Raw genomic sequence first — 24,011 nt, forward strand, 5'->3', positions numbered from 1 at the left:
ATTCACATAAAAAATTAATAATACTTTTGATCTAAAATATTAAAATTTTAGGTTGAAAGTAATATTAAAACCTTATATAAATTAAACTCATATCTTATTATTTTATTATTATGCCTCTCTAATAAATCTTAACTTGGAAGATCCATGAAACTTTTATGAGAGCAATTATAATTCAACAACTATATAAATTTAGTATTTGTGGATTCTTTTCTTCATATTTAATTTTTTATTTATATATTTGTATTGTATTCTTAACAGATTTTATGTTGTTGTTGTTAAGTGGTATTATATTAAAGCATTAACCACATTAATATTAAAGGGATGAATTTATCGGATTAACTTATATTTTAATATAATTGCAATGTTTACTTGTTGTGATTTTTGTGATGGCTTTGTTGAAATTCAAATCTGAGCTAATAACATCTGTTGTGAATGAGATCGTTGGTCGTTATCATGCTTTGTAAGAGAAAACAGTAACACTTTCCCCTTTCTCCGCTTTCTTTGCAGACACATGGTCCACAACCATGTTCATTGATTTTGACTTTTTTTCATCACTTTTGTCTGCTAAATTATAATCTAATGCAAAATCATACATGTACATCCTAATTTTGGACGCAGGGTTCAAAAGAAAGATAAAGCTACAAAGAAAGACTGAAGAATACAGTATATAAAATCAAATGATAAAGTTAAAGAAATAAAACAAAAAGTTCGCAAAGATATGAAAAAAAAAAAACGAGAGTATAATTTTTATATTTTTTAATTAAGATATATTGTTTAATTTTTTTATAAATCGAGTGATGTAAATATTAAACATCATTTAAAAAAATGTAAGATTACGTAATTTATATAAAATAAATTTCGTCGTCTTATTATTTTTTACGAATTATTAAATTATTAAATTATTTGACTAATATAAAATAGTACTGTGATTAATATAAAACAACGAATGATTTTTATTATTTTAATGAAAAATGTATTAAGTAAACTTGTCATACTCCCTTACTACGTCCACCATCATTATTTATAAAGGATTATCTCCATAATCACTATAATTATTAGTTTAAAAGAAAAACTCAATTAAAAAATATATCAATTGTACATTACAATTAAAACTTAATTAAACCTGTATAAAATAACCTTTTATATAAAGTATACAATGCTAAGTTGTGCAGTAATTAATGATGGCAATGATGACACAGAGAGAACAATTAAAGGACAAAATATGCTTTCTAAAGCAGTGTGCTTTTTGACACTACTGAGTTTTTTAAACATGAATAGTAATTAATGGTGTACCTAGTTAATGTGATGTATTATCTGCCATTTAAAAATGACACACACAGAGAGAATTAAGGTAAAACATAGAATTTTGCCACTTGTTGGCAAGCATATGGTTTGTCTCACACTACTTTGCGCAACCATGTCATTTTATTTTCTCCATTCAAGAGATTTCGCTTTCCAATGGCAATATTGCATTGATTCCAATAACTGTTAGAGTTGTGTTCAATAATAAAGATAAGATTCTGATATCAGCACGAAGGTGAAGGTAGAAATCAAGAATCATAAGACTAACTCAACAATTTGATTGCTCAATCATGCTTGAAATAAAGTTTAGGTGAATTGTAGGTAGCAGATACATTTAAATACCTTATAATTGACATTCTATAGTATATGTAAACTTCGAAGTTTGAATGCTTTGAATTCATAGGATTAGAAGTTTCACATATAAGTGAGAGAAGTTCAAAAACACATCCAAGTACCTTATAATTGACACTGTAACTTGGTGAATGGTGATGGAATCACTGAAGCTACATGGTGCACTATAACTGAGATATAAATCGAATGTTACTAATTATCTTTCTGATTTAACATGCACGGAAACCCTTTTATCATGCACATACTTGTTCATATTTCGCTTTCATGATTGAAGAAACTGCATTCATGAATGCTAGAAATGTAGGCTAAGTTTATAGGCAAGGAGAAAATTTTGATCATTTAGGTGAAAATAAGATGCATGAATGGGAGCAGTGGATAGGGGCCCAGAAATACAGAACCTCTGTGAAAATTGTTTAGATATATTTATTCAAGAAAAATTGAAATGTATTCTGAAAGAGGGAAGTCTCATTCCCTATATAAAATAAGCCTACATTGAGGGAATCCTAGGATTAGGTAATGTGATATTTGCAGAACAACTTTACTGTCTTCTCAAATCCATGATAATTTTGGGAAGAAACAATAGGCACAGCAAATTAATTTCCCATCCGGGCCCTTATTCCCCTCCTTCTATGACCAAGAAAACATTTGCTAGGGTTCTGACATCCCTCCACCATCTCTGCTATGAATTTTCTGAATTACTTTAAATATGTAACAACAAATTAAACACTACACACATTCACAACACTGAAAACACAGAAACTGTCTATCATTTTCTGTATGTGGTCAATATCAGCATTTTCTTACCCATAACAAGTTTACAAATTTGGAGTTACAGATACTAGTTAGAAGCATTGAGGACTTTATGACTCAAACTACACTTGTATGGATTACAAAAACTATTGAAATGACAGTGAAAATCAAGCACACATCAAAGAATGTGAGTTTGATTTTCTATTGCTATTGAGCCAACTTTTGTTGGCTATTTAACATCAGAGTGAAGGGGGGCTAAACTTTATTTTATGAATGAAAAATGGTTTTTTCTATTTAGATTTTCATTTGGGTAACTTTTCTTTACGTGGTTTTGATTTTTCACCAATGGAAAGTAGAACATTAGAAAAAAAAGATTTGATTTTTGAGGATGAGAATTAATGGCGCCCAATGAATTATGGTCCGTCCCAAACAGAAAACGCTGTGGTAAAGTGTGCCCCACATGCAATGAGACAGGAGTTTTATGCAACTTTCATTCAGTGATGACTGCCCATTTCTCGTGATGCCTACATCTACATGGCAAAGAATTTCATTCTCATTTCTCTCTCTCTGAGACATAAGAAAACACCTGGTCCGTGAACCCTGCGATAAAGCATTGCACTCTTTCTCTCTTAGCTCCTTCTCCCATTTCATCACTCACTATTCACTCAAGATTGGAGACGTTTCCCTCTGCATCGTTGTAGTCACTTTCTCTGTTACCTCTGCACTTCATGTTTTCTTCTGCTACCAAGTATGGCAATGTTTCATATGCAACCCACGGTTCATAATGCTTCCTCTTTTGTCTCTTTTATTTATCCTTCTTGTTTTCCTTCCACGGAAAGTGAAAGCTTTCTCTGTTTTTTTTTTTCTCTCCAATGCTTTTCTTTCTTTGTTCTCTGGAACTGGGTACTACCAGGACTTTAATGGCATCACTGTTTTTCATTTTTCTCAAATCTCAAATGGGTTTTCTCCTAGATGTTGATATCTTTCTGGGGTTGTTTACTGCATTTCAGGGCTGGTGAAAGCTTCTAAAGGTTTTTCCCTTGAAGCGGTGCAAGCAACAACGGAGGGGATACTTGGCTCCAAGTCCTCACGTTTAATAAGAAAAGGGAAAGTTCATCGTGGACTTTTATGGTGAAAAGAACAAGAGACAAGAGTTGTTAATGCTGTGGTACAGTGTTTGGTAGAGTTTTGATAACGATTTTGGCTCTTGGAGAAAAACACTGTTGAGTGGAGTGGAAGCATTTACACTTCACTTCAGCAGAGAACGTGTACAGTGATGGAAGCTCTGTGCTTGTTACACATTCTGCTAGCTTGGTGTCTGTCATGTTTTGAGCTTGCTGGTGCTGAGCTTCAGGAGCAAGCTATATTACAGGCCATCAACCAAGAGCTTAGAGTCCCTGGATGGGGGGATGCCAACAACTCAGATTACTGCACTTGGCAAGGTGTCAACTGTGGTAACCACTCAATGGTGGAGAGCTTGGATCTGTCTCACCGGAATCTTCGAGGTAATGTAACTTTAATGTCTGAGCTCAAAGCATTGAAGCGGCTTGATCTTTCAAATAATAACTTTGATGGATTGATTCCTCCTGATTTTGGAAATTTATCTGATCTCGAAGTTTTGGATTTGTCTTCAAATAAGTTCCAAGGTTCAATCCCACCTCAGTTGGGTGGTCTCAGAAACCTCAAATCATTGAACCTTTCCAATAATGTGCTTGTGGGAGAAATACCAATGGAACTTCAGGGCTTAGAGAAATTGCAAGATTTTCAAATTTCTAGTAACCATTTGAGTGGTCTTATACCTTCCTGGGTGGGAAACTTAACTAATCTGAGGCTTTTCACTGCTTATGAGAACCGTTTAGATGGCAAGATTCCAGATGATCTAGGCTCAATTTCTGAGCTTCAAATACTTAACTTGCACTCCAACCAGCTTGAAGGTCCAATACCAGCTAGCATTTTTGTTCCAGGGAAGCTGGAAGTTCTGGTTCTCACCCAGAATAATTTTAGTGGAGAACTTCCTGAGGAAATTGGGAATTGCAAAGCCCTTTCCAGCGTTCGAATTGGAAACAACCATCTAGTAGGTACCATTCCTAAGACCATTGGAAATCTTAGTAGCCTAACCTACTTTGAAGCTGATAATAATGATCTTTCTGGTGAGGTTGTGGCAGAATTTTCTCAGTGTTCTAATCTTACTCTCTTGAATTTGGCTTCAAATGGATTTACTGGAACAATTCCACAAGACTTTGGACAACTTATGAATCTTCAGGAATTAATTCTTTCTGGAAATAGCCTATTTGGCGATATTCCAATATCAATTCTGAGTTGCAAAAATCTTAACAAGCTTGATATTAGCAACAACAGATTCAATGGGACAATACCAAATGAAATCTGCAATATCACCCGGTTGCAGTACTTGCTGTTGGATCAGAATTTCATAAGAGGAGAGATCCCCCATGAAATTGGTAACTGTGCAAAACTTCTTGAATTACAATTGGGCAGCAATATCTTGACTGGAACTATTCCTCCTGAGATTGGGCGCATTAGGAACTTACAGATAGCTTTAAATTTGAGCTTCAATCATCTTCATGGACTTCTGCCCCCTGAATTGGGAAAACTGGACAAACTTGTTTCACTGGATGTTTCAAACAATCGGCTATCAGGTAATATTCCACCTGAACTTAAGGGAATGTTGAGCTTGATAGAGGTGAACTTCTCAAATAATCTGTTAGCAGGCCTGGTACCAACATTTGTACCATTCCAGAAGAGTCCTAGTTCAAGTTTTTTGGGCAACAAAGGGCTTTGTGGAGAGCCTATAAACCCTTCATGTGGAACCCTTTATGATGATCACAAGGCTTACCATCACCGGGTTTCTTACAGAATCATACTAGCTGTAATTGGTTCTGGTTTGGCTGTTTTTATGTCGGTAACTATAGTTGTCTTGCTGTTTATGATCAGAGAGAGGCAAGAAAAAGTAGCCAAAGATGCTGGGATAGTCGATGAGAGCATCAATGACAACCCAACTATAATTGCAGGGACTGTTTTTGTTGATAATCTCAAACAAGCAGTAGACCTTGATGCTGTTGTTAAAGCAACTCTGAAAGACTCTAATAAGCTCAGCAGCGGAACTTTCAGCACAGTTTACAAGGCAATCATGCCTTCTGGGGTGGTCTTATCTGTTAGGAGATTGAAGTCTGTAGACAAGACAATAATCCACCACCAGAACAAGATGATTAGAGAACTTGAAAGACTGAGCAAAGTTTGTCATGATAATCTTGTGCGTCCCATTGGCTATGTCATTTATGAAGATGTTGCTCTTCTCTTGCATCATTATTTTCCAAACGGAACACTGGCTCAGCTTCTTCATGAATCTACCCGGAAACCTGAATATCAACCTGACTGGCCCTCTAGATTGTCCATTGCCATTGGTGTGGCAGAAGGTTTGGCTTTCCTTCATCATGTGGCAATCATCCATCTTGACATTTCTTCTGGCAATGTTCTCTTGGATGCAAATTTCAAACCCTTAGTTGGGGAGATAGAGATTTCAAAACTTCTGGATCCAACCAAAGGCACTGCAAGTATCAGTGCAGTTGCTGGTTCCTTTGGTTACATACCTCCAGGTATGCTAATTTCTGGCATGCAATTCTCCCATCTATTCGCGCTATTAACTTTTACAGTATATAGTCTTTGCATTATCATCTCTTTACACATAGTTAATTAACTTTACAATATTACATTAAAATTCATGTTAATGATGATTTATAACTGGTTGATGAGGGTAACTTTTGTATACAGTCATTACATACAAATTAAACTCTACTTTTGTTGTGTTTAGCATGCTTCATGTTACATTTCTTCTGCAATGCAGAATATGCATATACTATGCAAGTGACAGCACCAGGAAATGTTTATAGCTACGGTGTTGTTCTGTTGGAGATCCTCACAACTAGATTACCAGTTGATGAGGATTTTGGTGAAGGTGTAGATTTGGTGAAATGGGTTCACAGTGCTCCAGTGAGAGGGGAAACTCCAGAGCAGATATTGGATGCCAGGCTTAGCACAGTTTCTTTTGGTTGGAGGAAAGAAATGCTTGCTGCTTTGAAGGTTGCATTGCTGTGCACCGACAACACACCTGCCAAACGACCTAAAATGAAGAATGTAGTGGAAATGCTGCGAGAGATAAAGCAAAACTGAGAACAGCAAACAAACTACTCAAGATTTCTATTCTGTGCTGTAGTCTATGCCGTTGAAGATTTGATGTATGCAAAATCTCATGGATACAGAGGAACTGATGAGTAATACAACAACATTAAATAGTAGACTTGTATGAGGAGTTACTTCAGATGGTGAAGGTGGTGTGAAAGTAAATTCAGGCATTGCTATAACTTCACCTTTGTAGGTTGTCCAAAGGGTTAGTTGTAAAATGGCAGCTAGCTTATCTATTTGAGTTGGACACTATGATTAGGTTGGTGGAGGATAAATGCAAGAGGCTTTGAAACAAGATATATCAGTTCCTCTTGCATATAATCGAAACACAGTTTTCATATTGTATTTACTCATTTGGGAGATGTATGCACCTATCAATCAATATGTTCCCATTGAAATTGAGAATCTTTAGTTTATTTTTGTTGAGATCACAGACTATACAACTGAATTGTTCACATGCAGTAGCTTCTGCTGGATATGTTTTACCACTTTTGACATACATCACAAAACCTTTCATTATACAAAATATTACTGTAAATAATATTTTTCGACATAAGAAACTCAAAACACAAGTTTGGAAATTCATTTCTGATGTGTTTTAGTATATGATTTTCAAAGTACTTGCTGCATAATTAATGATCTAAAGATACATGTCATCTTTCTACTATGGTCGCTGTCTTCTGTGGCAAATGTACCTTTAGTGGTCTCCTTTTTTGGTTTATAGATAATGAACATGTTTTTGTTTGGTAGGACCATGATACCTTGATGTGGATATAGATCACTCATTTTGGATTGTGAAAAGAAGCTTGATTCAAAGATCAACACTATTTTACGACTATATTTATGTGGCCGTCTCTTAATTTGATTTTTAAATAAAATGTTAGGTAAATTTTAGTTTCTCTATGATTATTTTTAATAAAAAAAATTATATATATTAGGTACTTAATAAATTAAATGTTTTAATTTAAATATCTGTTATCACCTGTTTCATTCTACTATTCCTGTGTATATTATTAAGTTGAAACTTGTATACTGCGATTTTGAATAATTGAAAATTACGTTTATTAAATTTCTTTTATTACCTATAATAATAATAATAATAATAATAATAATATGAAAAAAAATGAATTACTATTATAAAAAATTAAGTTGAAAGAAAAAAAAAATAAGGAATCAATTAAAAGAGTCAATGTAATAATAAAAAATAAAACACAAATATATTTTTTTATGAACTTAAACCAAAAAATTATAGTTTATTAGGTATTTAATTTGGAAAAAGGATTCATTGGGTGTTCAAAAAGTAAACTCTTAAAGTTTATAAAAACCTAAATAAATGAACTTTAACGACATGTTTGGTTTCCATTCTTCCTATATCATACATAATGTCCACGCCACGCAGAAGCACCATGGTGATTGATACAAAGTGCCATGATTATCGCATTGCACGTTTGTTTAGTGCGTTTCCAAGCGTGAATATGTAATTCGAGTAAACTTATATGTAAAATTAATTACTTCAATACTAATTAAGAATAGTAGTTAAATTTATTTAATATTCTTGTTTCTATATAATAAAACATATATTTTTTCTTTTAAGATGTCCGAAATTATATTTTTATTAAGAATTACGTTTGATTTAAAAATAAAAGTAGTTTTAAAACAACATAAATAAGGTTTAGAGGATTGAAATTTGTCTATATCTAATTCTCGTGATTTTTTTCCTTATATTTGAGTTGTGAGATATATTACTGATTTTCAGCTACTTGTTTTTGTTTACTTCAGTTGTCAAACTGCAAGGTAAAGGAAGAGCTAAATAAATATACTGTAATAACACTTGAGTACAGAACAAATTGAAAAATAATTTTTTAAAAATTAAATTCTGATAAGTTTTATCTTAAGATCTAAGGTGATATTTTCTAAACAACCTTTCATTTCTTTATAAGAGAAAATTATCTAAATTTAATTGTCAAAAAAGAAATTTTAATAACTGATAAGACATTTATCAAAACGAGGAATCTCTTATCTGTTCCTGAAGAGAGGGACTGAGGGAAAACATGAAAAAAGAAGGGTGAAAAAAAAATTGTTTGATAGTGTTGAAAATAGAAGTGAAGAGAAATAAACAAATACAAATCCTCCAACATACAATTTCTCTATAGATCAAGAATGAAATTTAACAGTAAGCTTATTTTTACTGTCAATGATAATCAATATTCAATATTATATTATTAGGAAAAACATTTACTTTCCCAATTATAATCCATTATGAATAATTTTCCATAATTGATTATTAGTCTTTTCAAATCAAATTAACTTAAACGTCAACTTAATACATATTTTTATTTTCCCTAAAAAATTGACTCAATTTTATTTTCCGCTCCCTTTTAAAATCTGCAAGAAATTTAGAGATAACTATATTTGTCAAAACAACCAGCTTGTCCACCACTAGTCAAATTATCAATGGTTGGTTCATCAAATAATTTGTTTTCCAATTATTCACAATCGATTACCAATTTTGCATAATGAATTTGGCTACTCTAAATTCAGGAGATGCACTTTTAGAATAAAGTGCAATAACGGTCATGTCATGATTACAAAACCAACAACTTATACATTTTGTTAAAATTCAGTTAATTTTATTATCACTTTCGATCATTGAAATTCGTAATCAATATTGCATTCTCCTGGATACAAGTCCCGAATATTCTTTCAGTTATCAGTTTTTCACATCAGTCTTTATGCGAAAAATACTTGTTATACTTCTATTTTTACTCTGTCCTATTTTTCTTAAAATAAACATCTATATTTCTCTATCATTTCTTAACAATTCCAATTCGCTACTATTCTCTTCTATATTTCTATCTCATCCAAATTTTTTCCTCCCAAACACTATCACATCTCGGTAAGTCAAAGGATGAGGTGTTCTCCAGCAGCCACCCAACACTTTAAATTCTAAAGTCAGCAAAAAAGACCAGAAATTTAAGTAAATAAGCAATTTTCTTTCTACACAATCATATTAAGAATGAGTTTTGTGCGTGTTGGTTTACCGCTGAAGAGTAGTTAATAATACTCTAAAGCTAAAACTTGCTCTCAGATTTGATGAGAGATTCACAAATTACTGAGAATGGACCATGATGCAAACCAATCAATTAACATTTCCCGCACATGGCAAATTTCCATCAAGCACTATACGTTCAAAACCGCACTTGTAATTTTACAGCAAGGGAAAACAATCCAAAGTTGGTTGCTCTCACTGAATGACACTGGCTAAATGCACCCGATAGTACCGCTAGTAATAGTTTTTAGCATACCTCTGCTAAAATTTCACGCATTGATTCACATTCATACCAAGGTAGAGACTAAACAGAGAATTTGAATACAAGAATATTCATTAATAAATCCACTTTGTTTAAATAACCTTTTATTAAGCAAGTAAAACATTCACATGTTAAAACATAGAAACACTAATTGAACTGGAGGAGTTTTACCTCAAACATGACCATCATTTATGGAAACATATCCCATGATCAAGGTGAACCAATTAACTCAAAATTCATGAACAAAAATGATCACTCAGAGCGAGACTTGACAACGAAATTTTGGCGACTTATGGGATTCATGACAACTGGTGGACCAGCCGTACGAGGCCATGCCTGAAATTTTTTGTCAGTCTCTTCCTCCCACTCTTTGTTTGTAATGGTGCTAGGGGTACTACCTGAAGAAATCAGTTAGGGGGGTTACCCACTGTAAAAACAAATCCAGAAAGCAAATTGTTTCTGGTGGAAGACTCTACTCACCTCCAAATATCTTTTTGTCTGAAACATAATAATCACAAACCCATGCAATTCCAAACGATCCAAGAACAGCAGAAACGATATACTTGGTTGACATGACTGCAGACGACGCTAACAAACAAAAGAATAAATAAGTCAAAATACAAAATCGAAAGAAAACGGCTACATGAATGGCAGAGACATCATTCCTATCCAATTAAACAGATGGTACGACACAATAAAATTGCAGAAAACAATCTAGGTGGAATTTTACACTAAACTGCACTGGCACCAAAAAAATGCATGAAATCGTGTTGGTTAGAGTGGTAAAGCAACTACATTCCTAAAATCTTACAAACTCGTGAATATAGCAGTGGAAATCCCTTTGACAAAAACTACATGCTGTTTAGATGCTAAACAACCTAACAACTCGAGACTCTGATATTAGATTGCAACCCTCAATTACAAATATAAACAAATACAAAATGCTAGCTTAAGTAGATTACTATATAGATTAACAAACCAAACGAACAACTCGAGACTCGAGGATATTAGATAGCAACCCACAATAAAAAATATAAATAAACCAAAATGCTCGCTTCAGGTGATGGTTGAATGGATTAACATAACAAACTGAAGAAAACAGAAACCTTGAGGAGTCAATTCATATGCAATGATACATCAACCGAAAGTTGTCAGAACAAAACCCTTATATTGCATGTGGGAACTCTTTTAAGACCTATCATCCGAATATTAATAAGCCTACAGGTTGGGCGATTATGTAAAAGATGGTATGATTTGATGTATTTTACACGATAAAGTCCATCACAAGAAAGCAAACAAGCTTCTTCATCGAAACCACTGAGCATAGAAAAAATAGAGAAGGTAAAGCATTGTCACAGAAACCAGTTTACATAAGATTAGGCAAATTTCAAGGGGGGAAACTTGGAATTGAAATCAAATTTGCACAAAATAAATGTAAATGTGGTAAAACAATCACATCCCTAATCGTGCAATGTATTGGTTGAATCAATTAATAAAAAATTAGAAGTCAGAAAAAAAAAGTTACATCCGGTCCTAATTGGAGTCTATTGAATGTTCAGATAATCGACCCAGTGAAGAGGATAAAGAAGCGCGGAAATTAAACGAGAAAAAATAAGACATTTGAGATAAATTCATGCGAGGCATGAAATCGAAAAGGCTTACAGAAGAAGTCTAGGGTTCGTACCTGAAGCTCGAGATCTATCGAGAGAAAGAACGAAATGGAAGAAGTGAAACAAGAACGCTTCTACTTTACTTTCTGCATTCAGTACATATATGGGCTGGGCTACTTTGCCCACTCTCGGCCCATTATTTTACGGCCCAAACTATTTTCAACGTCAGTTGATATATATATATATATATATATATATATATATATATATATATATATATATATATATATACCTTCCTGATTTTTCTATAAAATATTTTTAGAAAATTAAAAACTCATAAAACTACCTTTCTGAAGCTTAAAAATTATTCTAAAACTGTTTTCTGAAAGTTAAAAAAAAAATCATTAAGAAAAGTATTCTAAAAAAAATAATATTTGATGAACTTCTTTCCGAAGTATTTAAATTTAAAAAAAATATATTCTGAAAGTAAGTTTTCAGGAAAACAAATTAGATGTGTATTATATTTTAAATTTTAAATTTTTGTGGATCTACTATGGATTATTATTTCTTAAACCTGATTTTGTGCCTTCCACATTTTTATTATCCTTGCAATCATATTTTTGCCATCTTTCTTGATAATTCTTTAAATCCTGTCTTCTAGAAAGTTTGTGAAGTAGAAAATTATAAACGTAATTATAGTAACAATAATATTCATAGTTATGAAAAAAAAGGAGAGAAAACATTACTTATCTAATACATAAACACATGTAAGATATGTAAAATACATAAAGCAATAATTAAATTAGATATTTGAATTATTTTTAGACAATTTTGTTTTAATTCAAGAAAAGTTCTTCGAAGAATAGTTGTAAACCACAAAAAAGAACACTAAAAACATGACAAAGAGAGCATAATAAACGGTCAAATGAAAACTAAAACACAGATCAATAAGATAAAAAAAAAATCCAAAAGAAAAGAGAGAATATTAATAGCCAATGACATTTATTAACAATCTAGAGTTGAGAATTATAAATCATAACAAGATGAATAAATAAATGAGTATATATAAAAGTATGTATTAATTGGACATTGACTTTCAGAAAAGGACAATTTTTAGCTCACTTTGTCATGACACATCTCTTCTTATTTTTAACAGGCCAATCTGAAAATGATTGAAATAACTTGATTTTGCCATAGTTAATATTATTCACTATTTTTTTTTTCTAGTTTTTAATCTACCAAAATTAGTAAACGCAAGGCTGAATATTTTCATAACTCTAAATTTGAAACAATTTTATGTAATTTTTGTATCGAATAGAAAATTTTAGCCTACTAACCTACTTTTAAATTATGTTTGTCATCATCAAGTTCTTTGAAATTTTTGTATATGATTTTTTTTTTCTTTCTTTTATTGTTATGCATAGTCCCCTCAAACATGAAAGAGTTTCCTGGTTAACTCCACCATTAGAGAAATACATGTCAAAGAATGTCCCATATAATAAACAAAGCTCAAGTAATTAACTTAACACTTTTATGACAAAAATCTTATCAAGTAAATATTTCATCATATACTTGTTGTGTGTTGTCATCGTGTGCATATTCCATATAAATCAAAGTAAAATTAACTATGTTTGTCAGTGATGTCTAAGGTAGGGTTTATGAGAATGAGATGATTTTTTTCCCTTTATACTCAACTCCCATTACTATTACTACAATGACAAGCACAGTTAAATAATTTCAATTTATGATTCGGTTTCCAACCAAAATTTCCTAAATAATCTTTGCAATTCTATTAACATGACTTTTTTACTTCAATTCTTTGAACATAAATCAAATTGTTACAATATCCTTCCTTTATTGCAATTCACTTTTTTCAAGCACAACATCGCGGTGGAAGATATTTATTTCAGTCATGATCCAATATAAAAATAAGAGAAAAATGAGTTGTTATATGTATTCAATTAAAGTTTTCTTTTATGAAGATTTGTTTGGAGGACACTTCTTTATGAAACATTTTTAAAATATAAAAAAAAAAGTGAAAAAAAAGAAACATCTTCCTAAACTAAAATTAATGTATTCATTAGTTAAAAATTAGATTAAAAATATCTAATAGAAAATAATTTTTTGTAAATGGTTTCGTTTATAAACTAATTTTATATTACACAAACTTCTTTTCTAATTCTACATATGCTTATGAACAAGTTTATCCCATCTAACAGTAAATATTAGATCATAGTGAAGACAAAATGCAGACTGAAATTATACTCTGCATTTTAAAACGACTGCTTAATTAGTATGAAGCCTGAGTCGACAACATACCAATTAATAAAGAAAGGTTATACAGAATAAAGTATCAAAATTGAACATATGATCAGAATAAGAATACTAATATTTCTTGATATATCTTTGCCTTGTCCACCAGTGAAATTAAAGTTCTTAATAAAAACCTTCCCTTTGTGATCCACTACTCACTTCCTTCATCATGATTTTTTAACTAGCTTGTAAAGTGTGTAATTTAGCATAACTACAAGATCAACAACCAGCAGCTTTTAGAAAGTTATCATAAGGGCTTGCTGCTGGAAGTTTGAAAGAATGAGAATGAGTTTGATATTCAGTTGCACACAACATTGGAAGAGGACCAGAAGTTGCTTTGAATAAATCCACACCAACATTATCATCAAAGGGAAGAATATTCACCTGCATTTTATATAACTTAATTAGATAGTCATTTCAAATGTATGTGTATATGTAGGGTAAGCCTATCTTCAAGGTACATTTATAGTGTCATAAAGTTCATGTACAACCATACATTTTTATGCAGATAATTTAATAAACCTTTGTTAGATAAAAACAAAAACATGCATACGTAGTTATTGAATGTAAGTGTGGAATTTTAAAGCCAGGAATTACCTTCTGAAAATCCATTTGGTTAGAGGATTCCTTGTTTTTCAATGCGTTATCTTCATCCAGCAGAAGAGAGTCCTCTAAACTATCTTCCTTTTGTTTGGTACTCATCAATCTAGACATCTTATTCTTTTCCATCAAAAGTACCTCACACTTATCAGCCATATCATTGTAAGATGCGTTTGATACAGAAATCCTCCCAGCTGGACTAGGTGTCTCCGAAGCCTACATTCAAAGTGAAATGCCAATTTTTTGTGCAATTGATAGAAGAACTTAAAACACAATCCAAAGAACACAAAAATGTACAACAATAAAGAAGGGATCACGTACAAGGTCTATAAGTTGATTAGCACTTAGAAGACTAGGGACCTCTACGGATAAAGCAGGATTTGGTTTAGTTTGACCTTCAAGTGGTTCAAAAGTGAAGTCGTCATCGACATTTGAAGCCGTTAAAGCACCCTGTATGTTGTGAAATTAACTGTCAATCGTAATTAGAAACATACATAAGTTTATTAACTCCGAAAAGAAACCCATTTAAGTCACCTTTGTAGCCATATTCACTGTTAATTGAGATCCAAGTTCACACATAGCAACCGGTGCAAAGTCTTCCAGCAGTTGTTCCTTAATTGAAGATAATTCGGCCTGCATAAATGATAAAAGGTTCATGATGTCTAGAAATACAACTATTTTTATCTATTGACAGTTCTAAACACATGTGAAAGTTTTACTTTTGCAAACGTCTCCAAGCACTTAATGATTTCAGTAGCAAAGAGATCTCGTGTTTCGTTAATAGAACCCAATAACTCTGAAAGCGTTTGTGTGGCCCTATCATCGTCTTCTTTAGATCCATAAATGATGGTTTGTGGTGGAAAGTTGACAACTTGCAACTTATAATCATCAACTAATTGAAGGTAAGGATCAATCTGAATTCAGTTGATGACAACATTAAAGGTTATATGGTGAAAACATTTACAAATAATAAGGCATAAGGTGTCGGAAAACTTTTGTATGGACAATACCTGTCTATCCAAAAGCACTCCTTTGGCACTTTGGACAAGACGGTCAATGTTGTATTCTTTCGAAGAAAACACAATCATTGAAGTAGCCAGAGTAAAGAGTGATCTTCGACGAGATGATGGTAATGACCCTACAATATAAATTAGGAATTAAGAGCTGAAAGGACTAACATTCCAACAACAAAGGTATGTTTGTTCTTCCCTGTTCTCATTTTGCACCCACTCCCAATGGAAATGTGTTTATTTTCTAATAAAATGGCTGCTTAGAATGATCATATGCTACTTTATTTCGAAGACTCCTCACCAAACTACAATTTCCAAGCCTTTTTATAGTATACAAATTATTGGCTAATGTCCATTAGAAGCACAGTACCACTTAACTCAATATTAAGCAGGAAAAAGAATTTTGAACTACAAATGATAAATTGTAAGTGTGACTATAATATATAGTTTGAGTAATAGAAAAGAAGAATGATTTTGTTTCCAATATAAATATAGGATGTCAAAGATACGTAATGTCTACTAATACTATTAAAGGACCCAAGAAAAACTCAATCATGTCACAATTGGATTCTCTATCAAATTTAACTCTAATGAATAACTCACCTTCCTTTAGAGAAATATTCCATAAAGAAAAAGCAAGTTGAAAACTTCGAACCAGTAACTCATGATATGAATTCTGCAAAAGGCAAAGTAATTTTGGAAAATAATTTTAAAGGAAAAGAAAGTCTCGTTCATTAAAAAGAAAGAATGAAAACACTATAAACAACCTTGACCATTTTCTCCATTTTAACTGTAAGATCCTAAAGCAATGCTAACATACATATTATATCTTTGGGTGAATAGTTTACAACTTTAGGTTGCACGATGGACCTTAACATTCCATAATACATTCACAAGTATAATATGAAAAATATACATCACATTACAAATGTTATGGACATATAAATAATTATAGACAATAGATGAATAAAGTAAAGTGCAAGATAAAAAATAATGATATTACATCAAAGATGTAGACCACAAGTAGGAGCTTAAATTTAACACCACCAATAACTAACCCATGGAATATTCTATTCCAAATTCTCCATCTTTATTTTTATCCATTTCCCTACTTTTTCATGTGTTTTGAGGATTGAAACATTCAAAAACTTAAATATCAATAAAAAATAATGATGTAACAATTCTGTAAAAAATACATATTTTCATGAATAAAAGGGAAAAAAAGCAGAAAACATTATAAAAAGAGGACCCCTTAAAAAAAATAAATTATTTTGAGATTATATACCAAGAAAAAAAACAATATCATGAATCTAATCATCACCTTATCTCTTGAAACAAGCAGCACCAAAGTGTATGAATGAGCAATTGCTTCATAATTTGCAGGCACGTTTTTAGGAGATACAGATTGTACCCAAATTGATGATAGTAATCGATTTATCTGAACCCTACTCAGCTTAAGAGCAGCAACCACCTATATACAAGTGAAAAATTGATCAACACTGTTAACCCTGATAACATCAACCTCAAGATAATTTAAGAAAAGCACATAGTGGTTAGAAGGGGAGTTTGTATGCACGCACCCATATACGAATATTGGAAAAGTGAGAATTAGTCATCTAACTACTATGTTTCCAATAATGAAATCATTAGTGGAAACTAATCAACATGAGACTCACCGAGTTTTTATCATCATTTTTTGCAGCAATTTCATCAACTTCGAATTGTAGAGGAGGATTATTTATGCTATTCACCCGATTATGCATTGACTTTAACTTGTTTACGATCCCACCATTGCTATTAGAAGAGTCAATCTCTCCAGAAGTATTTTGTCTATACTTAATTGATTTTTCACTTAAACCTTTCTCCAGTCTTAACTTCTCAAATAAGACGGCTGAAGAAGAGAAAACAGAGACTGCTCGAGAGAGAGTTCGTGGAACAGTTGATGGCTTACGGTCACAAATAGTCATGCTTCGACCAGAAAATATAGAGGCTGGCACAAGAATAACAGAAAAGATACGGTGAGCTACTTCTCGTGTTTCATGATCAGGATGGACCATAGCCAGGACCAATTGATGAAGCAAGGTCTCAGGGAATGCCTGGGATGTAAATTAAGGTTTTATAAGATAATTTATCCATAAAATCAAAGCAATGACTCATAGAAGAAAGAACAGCACCAAGAATATCCACTACTTGCCTTATTCTGATATGACTTATTTGGTAAGGAGGCTACAATTTGAGCAGTTCTATTTACAGCATGGATTGTGGTTCTAGAGTTTGATGTGGTAGCTGAGATGTTCTCTAACATCACAGCCATAACATCAAGAATTGGCTCTGCTTCTCCAACCTATTCATGAGTAGAAGAAGGTTAGATCTCTTCCTTTACTTTTTATGATAAATGTAATATTGTGTGACAACTACATATATTATAACTTCAACCACATTTTAGTGACAACAAAAATCATACATATTAGTCATTCAAAACATTTCTGGTTCAGCTGTCATGTGAAGTTTAAGGATAAACTTGAATGAAAACTGTGTAAAAATTCCTGTACCTTATTTGACAACTTTACAAGGCACTTATCCACAATTTTTCTAAAATTCTTATTCCAGTTTATTTCATCAGGGGACATCTTTGACTCTTCTAAGGAACAATGTATGCACTTCCGCAAATGTCTCATCATATCACTCACTGCACCAATTATTGATACAGAAGGTTGGACCTTTGCATATTGGGAAAGTGAAGTGGTGACCTCGACAATGTCAAGTTGCATATGAGGTTCTTTAAGGACAGTTTTATGATCCAGGTGCTTAATTAACATTGATAGCAACACATGTGTGTTTTTCTCTGCAACAAGATGCAGAAAAAATGAAAGAGAAAACATAAAAAGTAGTAACAATCAACAAAACATCATATGATACAAGAGAAGTGTAACATGAAATAAGTAAGTCTACCCGAATCATCCATCAAAAATAATATATCCTTCAAAACAGAAATGGCCAGGCCATGGTCTATAGACCATAAGTTTCCATTATCGAAGTACCGGAATATAGATTCCATCACACGACGTATAGTAGTTCCCTCCTTGGCTAAGTTGGCCATATTATGCAGACAAACCCCAGACCAAAAAGCTGGATTATTGTCATCTTCCCTGTGTGAATTTATGAATGTTAAGTCAATGAGATAAGTGCAAGATAACATAAATTTATTGCAAATATTTACTATTATAAAAATAATTACATGGCTACAATCATTTCGCCTTTATCGTTAACAACTTTCGTCCACGAAGGGTTCCTCGTTCTGACATCATGCAAAGGACAGTTTTGATCCTCGTTGGCCATCGCATCTTCGACCCACGTATTCTCGACTCCTTTTTCCTCATCATCAATATTTGCTAAATTGTCCTTGGGAATTTCATAATTTTCCAAGACAACAGAAACGATCTACAATTAAATAGATAGAAATTTTTAATATATTAATACCCATATAGATAACATATAAGAATACAATCATCAATGTTCCAACACGTATCGAACACCGACACTCGTACGACACGTATCAGTAAAATGTCCAATTTAAAAGATATTTTTTTTGTTTTTAACATGATTTTGACATGACTCCAACACAATATTAATAACCACAAATTCAATAATTTTCTAAAAAATCCATAAACTTGTAAATTTATCACATAAGTTTCTATTATGATTATAAAATAAGGAAAAAGTATTATATGATTACTACTTTTCATTTTTTTGATATTCAATAAATAAATTATATTCATTTCTATATTAGTTGACAATGTGTTAGTTGAAAGTTTGAAAATAATATGTATATACATGCCATGTTTTGTGTCCTATGTTTTTCAATTTAGCCGTATGTCCGTATCTATGTTGTATCCGTGTCCGTATCCAGGCTTCATAGATCATTAGTAATGAACATATAGAATGGGGGATCACGACTGAGAAGCCCAACAATTTCTAACCGAATAAATAATGCAAATTATTGTAATAAATTGTTACTCTTTTTATTACCAACATTTGTCTGCAAATTAATCTTATAAAAATTTAGAGAGTGTGTGCATACAAAATGTAATTTTGCATAAGATGGCTGCAAACACATGCATGATGGAGACTACACAAGGCGCGTTAAATGAGATTGTTTACAAAATTATCTGCATATACCCAAAAAATAATTGTCCTTTTCAATTCTAGGACAGAAGTATAGTTACTAAAGTATGCTTATATATCCACAAAAGACATCCCTAGCAAATATTACAAAACTAAGTACTCATAAGATTGAAAAGTAAAAATTTACTTACGTTATCAAATTCAACCGACATGTGAGAATTTACACCCATAAATCGAACCTATAAAGCAAAATAGTCATTTAATTCAAAAGGATGTGTGTTAAAACTATGCTAAAATTGAAGAAAGGAGACAAATTACTGAAAAAAGGGAAATACAACAGAAATAAATAATCAATTCCATTCCAACATCTTCGCAGAGTCTAAGAAGTATGTAACCTCAAAAAAGTGAATCAAAAAAGAAACAAATACTTATCACAGTAAATTTAAGTCACAATATGAAACCCAAATTATATAAGAGCTTTTAATGATCACAAAAAATAAAATAAAAAATGTGAACTACGCTGGTAAGCAAACATGTCCATTGAGCATAAAATTAGTTTTAAAAATGAAAAAAGTAAAAAACACTTTTTAGATTTACAGTAGGAATTAACTTAGAACTAAGGTAAAGTTAAAGCAACTATTGGATCATCGAAGTTAAAATACAAAGATAACATGAACTTATTTGGAATGCGGAATAGTTATAAAGCAAAATTGCAACTATCCCATTATAGAAAGGTGGATGGAAAATACTAGAATTAAATTATTCAATAAAAGAGTTAATAGCAATTGTAGTGGCAGAATTATTATTAAATAACTACCATTGCTGAAAGTGCTTTCAAACCAGTTGAACGACTGATTCTTGCCCTTTCATCATCTCCTGTTTCTTGGGCTAATAGACAAAGTTTCGGGATAACAGCTTCTAAGTTGAATAGGTAGCTTCCATCATTCTACAAATTTCATAAAAGTATATATAGGCTTACATATACGTTTTTCTAGTCAAAACTCTGAAGGTTACAAGAAATGAAAACTGAATTATAATTGTCAAATTATTGAACTTAAGACTTGTAATTGTAGAAGAAACAATAAAAACCAACCTGATTATTTACAAAATCAAACAAAACTTGACATCCTATAATTCTCATTTCATCTTGACGTGATTGATCTAGTAGCGTGTGAATAATACTTAGCAAGCTATTCGCAAACAATGGTCTGTGTCAACAAAGAAAAATAAGTTCACAACTTGTTTTCAAATCTCTTAACTTTACAAGGTTAAGCAAAGATTACCAAAAAATATATCAGTAAGAACAAAACAAAACTCTCTTAGAAATTCGTGAAAAATTTCTCAATAGACACATTGAAATTCTAAGAACAATTTGTTAAAGTAAAGTGTTATCATCAATTCAAAAGATTACTATGAATTGATTCTAACACATATACATGATAAACTACAAAAACTTCTTATATATTCTAACAGACATGTATAAATCCATCTATATACAAGCGTAAAGATAATAGAAATGTGAACTCACATTTGCTCTTTACAAGAAAACAAAAATTTCCTGTAAACGCACATGACTATTTTGGCTGCATGGAAATTCTCGACTCGTAACTCCTTGTAGCATCTTTGCTCAAGGGCCTGCATAATCTGATAAATTATATAACTTCAGTGAACATATACAAGAATCAATGTATGCAAGATATATAATAAAATACATTTAAACTTTTATGAACATTTTGTTTAAAGTTTGCATATACCTTTGGGATGCGTAAAGGATTTCTGGCAGCATAATCACATAGTTTTCCTATTTGCCTATCATTTGGTCCTTCCTCCTGTCATCTCATAAACAAAAGTAAAATCAATGTTGTAAGTACCTTGTGAGACAAAAATGAACACAAAAGGAATGAATAAGTCGATTAAACTAAGGCCACTAATTGACATGTAAGCATGCATCTTTTAGTAAATATAGACATCAAGTTTGCATTATTTTACATATTTAATTATGCTTGAATTTGATTGTTTACTTACCTTGAACCTCACTAGCCTACTTAACTACCTCAATTGAAGATTAAACTAAGTTTGTATTTATTTGCTTGTTCAATATGTGCTCTAGTAGGATTTTCACACCAACAATGAGGAAAAGTGTATGAGCAACTATTTGTTGTTTTTGTGGAGACAAGTATCCAAAACTTGAACTACAAAACATAAATGGGTTGGACAAGGAAATAGTCTTGAAATGACAATATGTAATGAACAGAGAGACATGGAACTAAACAGAAAATGGTGAATTAAGTAGAAAAAAAAAATAGAGACAACAAACCTGATTACGAGGAAAAATATCAGCAATGAGCTTCTTATACCTCTTAACAGGTTGTCTTGACCTTGCCCTCAGAGCAGGGCAGAAGACACAAAGATTGCCACAAACAGGCAAAACTTGGCGGGAAATAACACCAGAGACCTTATTACCCACTTTTTTTCTCATTGTTACCAAAACCAAAAACCAATTAAATGATGGAAAAAAGTTGCAAAATTTAACAAGTTTGGTTCAGAATTTTGCCTTCTTTCCCTCCCTCAAGAAAGTCCGATTCTGAACATGATAAGGGAAAGAAAGGCCAAAATATCAAAAGGGTATCCCTTCAATTCAACCACAAGCCTACATATGTATTAAATTTTGTTGGTAATCGATCAATCTAGACCTGAAACTGCAAAAACTAATGTAACATCAGAATTTGATGAGAAAAATGTCAGAAAAACATTGGGGAGGGAAAGGCACCAGTGTGTGAAATAGGAGGGTGGGGAATCCCTTGAAACATGGAAATGAGAAATGAAATGGTGGTGTGAATCTTTTACATAATGTGATGTTGAAAATTCATGTGTATGGGGGTGTCGGAGGAAACATTGATTGGAATGAAAGAAAGGTGGAAACGAGGAGGAAAGGAAAATTGCAGATTGATGAAACGGTTTGTGAGGGATCATTTCCCTCCTCTTCCTCTTCCAATACTTTCTTCTATTTATCCCATTTATTGATTGATTAATTAGCACGATTTAGGTATCAGAATTTGCACATTCCCTCCCTTCAGAAATAGTGGCCTATCCTTCAATTTAAACAAAGAAAAACCTAATCATTCTCAATTCTCTTTTTTTTTTTTAATTTATTTTCAAGACATGGAATGTCACTATTTTTATTTATAATTATTAAATTGTGAGTTCAAATTCTGAGGATTATTAAATTTACATTATTAACATTTAAAAGTTGTCATTAGTAAAAAAAATTGTTTTTATTTCAAAAGTTCATACACTTTTTTCATTTATAATAGTTGAAGGTGACCAAAATGGGACGAACTTGAGTATCCGTTTTTTTTTAATATATATTTTAAACATATTTAATTGTTTGAGTATTTTATAAAGCTTGATTATTTAATTAATATTCATAATTGGATAAATTATAATTTTTTAAATAACATCACACAAAAATTATAACCTTTTAAATTATAGTCTTTTATTTTAATACTCTAATTTTCATAATTATATATAACAATATTAAAAAAATACAGAAGTTTGAAAAAGCGACAACGAGACTCAACAAATCCAACTCTTTTTGCATCTAGATAATATAACAAAATTATAAATTATTTATTTCTAAATTAATTACCATTTAAACACTTTGTAATTAATAATTTTTATTTCTTGTAAAAAATTCTAATTGATTGTATTTTTAATTTATGCAAATCTTACTTTTTCACATAATTTTTTAATCTAAATCTCGTATATTTATCCTTTCTAGTTTAAAAAAAATGTGTTTAAAAAATCTCAAATATTTATTTTTTTATTTTTTTATTTAAGAGGGACTTAAATATTTTAATTTATTATCCCTTGAGGAATATGATACACGTTATTTGTATTCTTTTCATTTTAATTATTTTTAATAATTAAAGACATTGTCTTATTTTTTAATTTTTTTTAGTTTTACTTAAATTTTAAATATTTATGTAATGTATGAAATATTTGTTAACTGTTTTGTAAAGTTAATTAAGTTTGGTGAGAAGCTTAATGAAGTTTGGCTAAAGTAATAGACCCGTAAAGATTGAACAAAAAGTAATATCCTATATTATAAAATTGATGTTTTGATAAAAAAAAAAAAATTATGAGGAATGGGGTCTTTGCTTCTTTTATATATGTTTTGGTTGATGAATTCTTTATGAGTGAATTATTACTTAAAAAAAAGATATTGATATACTATAAAGATGAACATGAATTAGTAATTTGTACCTTGTTCGGCTTTCGAAGGTTTTAAATATGTATGTTATTTTTATTTATAATTTTTAAATTAATTAATAAAAGTACGAGTTTGTTGTGTGTATAAATATTGGAGAGGTGAATATGGCAGTGCAACTTCTCTTATTCACAAAGCTATTATATATCTTATATTTTTATTTTTAATT

General features: G+C 31.5%; 3 protein-coding genes across 5 annotated transcripts; 1 reads left to right on the top strand and 2 right to left on the bottom strand.

The window, feature by feature from the left end:
- Nucleotides 1-2,889: 2,889 nt before the first annotated feature.
- On the top strand, nucleotides 2,890-7,029 carry LOC114191745 (leucine-rich repeat receptor-like tyrosine-protein kinase PXC3). Its single transcript, XM_028081118.2, has 3 exons — nucleotides 2,890-3,151; nucleotides 3,414-6,017; nucleotides 6,266-7,029. Exons 2-3 carry the CDS (start codon nucleotides 3,680-3,682, stop codon nucleotides 6,589-6,591), a joined length of 2,664 nt encoding a protein of 887 aa, XP_027936919.2. The 5' UTR covers nucleotides 2,890-3,151; nucleotides 3,414-3,679; the 3' UTR covers nucleotides 6,592-7,029.
- Nucleotides 7,030-9,984: 2,955 nt separating this feature from the next.
- Nucleotides 9,985-11,713, bottom strand: LOC114176631 (uncharacterized). 2 transcript variants are annotated; one of them, XM_028061739.2, is made up of 3 exons: nucleotides 11,599-11,713; nucleotides 10,395-10,502; nucleotides 9,985-10,312 (listed from the first exon to the last, which is right to left on the bottom strand). In XM_028061739.2, the coding sequence occupies exons 2-3, from the start codon at nucleotides 10,486-10,488 to the stop codon at nucleotides 10,167-10,169; spliced, it is 240 nt and encodes a 79-aa protein (XP_027917540.2). In that variant the 5' UTR covers nucleotides 10,489-10,502; nucleotides 11,599-11,713; the 3' UTR covers nucleotides 9,985-10,166. The 2 variants fall into 2 exon arrangements, with proteins under 2 accessions (XP_027917540.2, XP_027917548.2); XM_028061747.2 differs by having other exon boundaries at nucleotides 10,395-10,497; nucleotides 11,599-11,668.
- Nucleotides 11,714-13,892: 2,179 nt separating this feature from the next.
- On the bottom strand, nucleotides 13,893-22,624 carry LOC114177223 (protein SEMI-ROLLED LEAF 2-like). 2 transcript variants are annotated; one of them, XM_028062493.2, is made up of 20 exons: nucleotides 22,343-22,624; nucleotides 21,890-22,271; nucleotides 21,327-21,401; nucleotides 21,101-21,216; nucleotides 20,666-20,780; nucleotides 20,390-20,518; nucleotides 19,764-19,811; nucleotides 18,686-18,888; nucleotides 18,400-18,596; nucleotides 18,000-18,292; nucleotides 17,642-17,791; nucleotides 17,124-17,543; nucleotides 16,769-16,918; nucleotides 16,051-16,123; nucleotides 15,448-15,575; nucleotides 15,157-15,351; nucleotides 14,972-15,070; nucleotides 14,759-14,887; nucleotides 14,435-14,653; nucleotides 13,893-14,221 (listed from the first exon to the last, which is right to left on the bottom strand). In XM_028062493.2, exons 2-20 carry the CDS (start codon nucleotides 22,049-22,051, stop codon nucleotides 14,057-14,059), a joined length of 3,066 nt encoding a protein of 1,021 aa, XP_027918294.2. In that variant the 5' UTR covers nucleotides 22,052-22,271; nucleotides 22,343-22,624; the 3' UTR covers nucleotides 13,893-14,056. The 2 variants fall into 2 exon arrangements, with proteins under 2 accessions (XP_027918294.2, XP_085527914.1); XM_085671788.1 differs by having other exon boundaries at nucleotides 21,890-22,624.
- Between the last annotated feature and the right edge of the window lie 1,387 nt (nucleotides 22,625-24,011).

This window comes from Vigna unguiculata, chromosome 1 (genome assembly GCF_037176805.1).
Source record: "Vigna unguiculata cultivar grain cowpea cultivar isolate G323 ecotype 2 chromosome 1, ASM3717680v1, whole genome shotgun sequence".
In the NCBI taxonomy this organism is placed as follows: Eukaryota; Viridiplantae; Streptophyta; class Magnoliopsida; order Fabales; family Fabaceae; genus Vigna; species Vigna unguiculata.

What these genes read in the sequence shown, in the direction of transcription:
- LOC114191745 (XM_028081118.2), top strand. Translation starts at nt 3,680, where the DNA reads ATGGAAGCTCTGTGCTTGTTACACATTCTGCTAGCTTGGTGTCTGTCA. An exon ending in CTTTGGTTACATACCTCCAG is followed by an intron (nt 6,018 to 6,265) that starts GTATGCTAATTT and finishes TCTGCAATGCAG; the next exon opens with AATATGCATATACTATGCAA.
- LOC114176631 (XM_028061739.2), bottom strand. Translation starts at nt 10,488, where the DNA reads ATGTCAACCAAGTATATCGTTTCTGCTGTTCTTGGATCGTTTGGAATT. An exon ending in AGACAAAAAGATATTTGGAG is followed by an intron (nt 10,313 to 10,394) that starts GTGAGTAGAGTC and finishes TGATTTCTTCAG; the next exon opens with GTAGTACCCCTAGCACCATT.
- LOC114177223 (XM_028062493.2), bottom strand. Translation starts at nt 22,051, where the DNA reads ATGAGAAAAAAAGTGGGTAATAAGGTCTCTGGTGTTATTTCCCGCCAA. An exon ending in ATATTTTTCCTCGTAATCAG is followed by an intron (nt 21,402 to 21,889) that starts GTTTGTTGTCTC and finishes ATGAGATGACAG; the next exon opens with GAGGAAGGACCAAATGATAG. An exon ending in CAGTGAATATGGCTACAAAG is followed by an intron (nt 14,888 to 14,971) that starts GTGACTTAAATG and finishes CACAACATACAG; the next exon opens with GGTGCTTTAACGGCTTCAAA.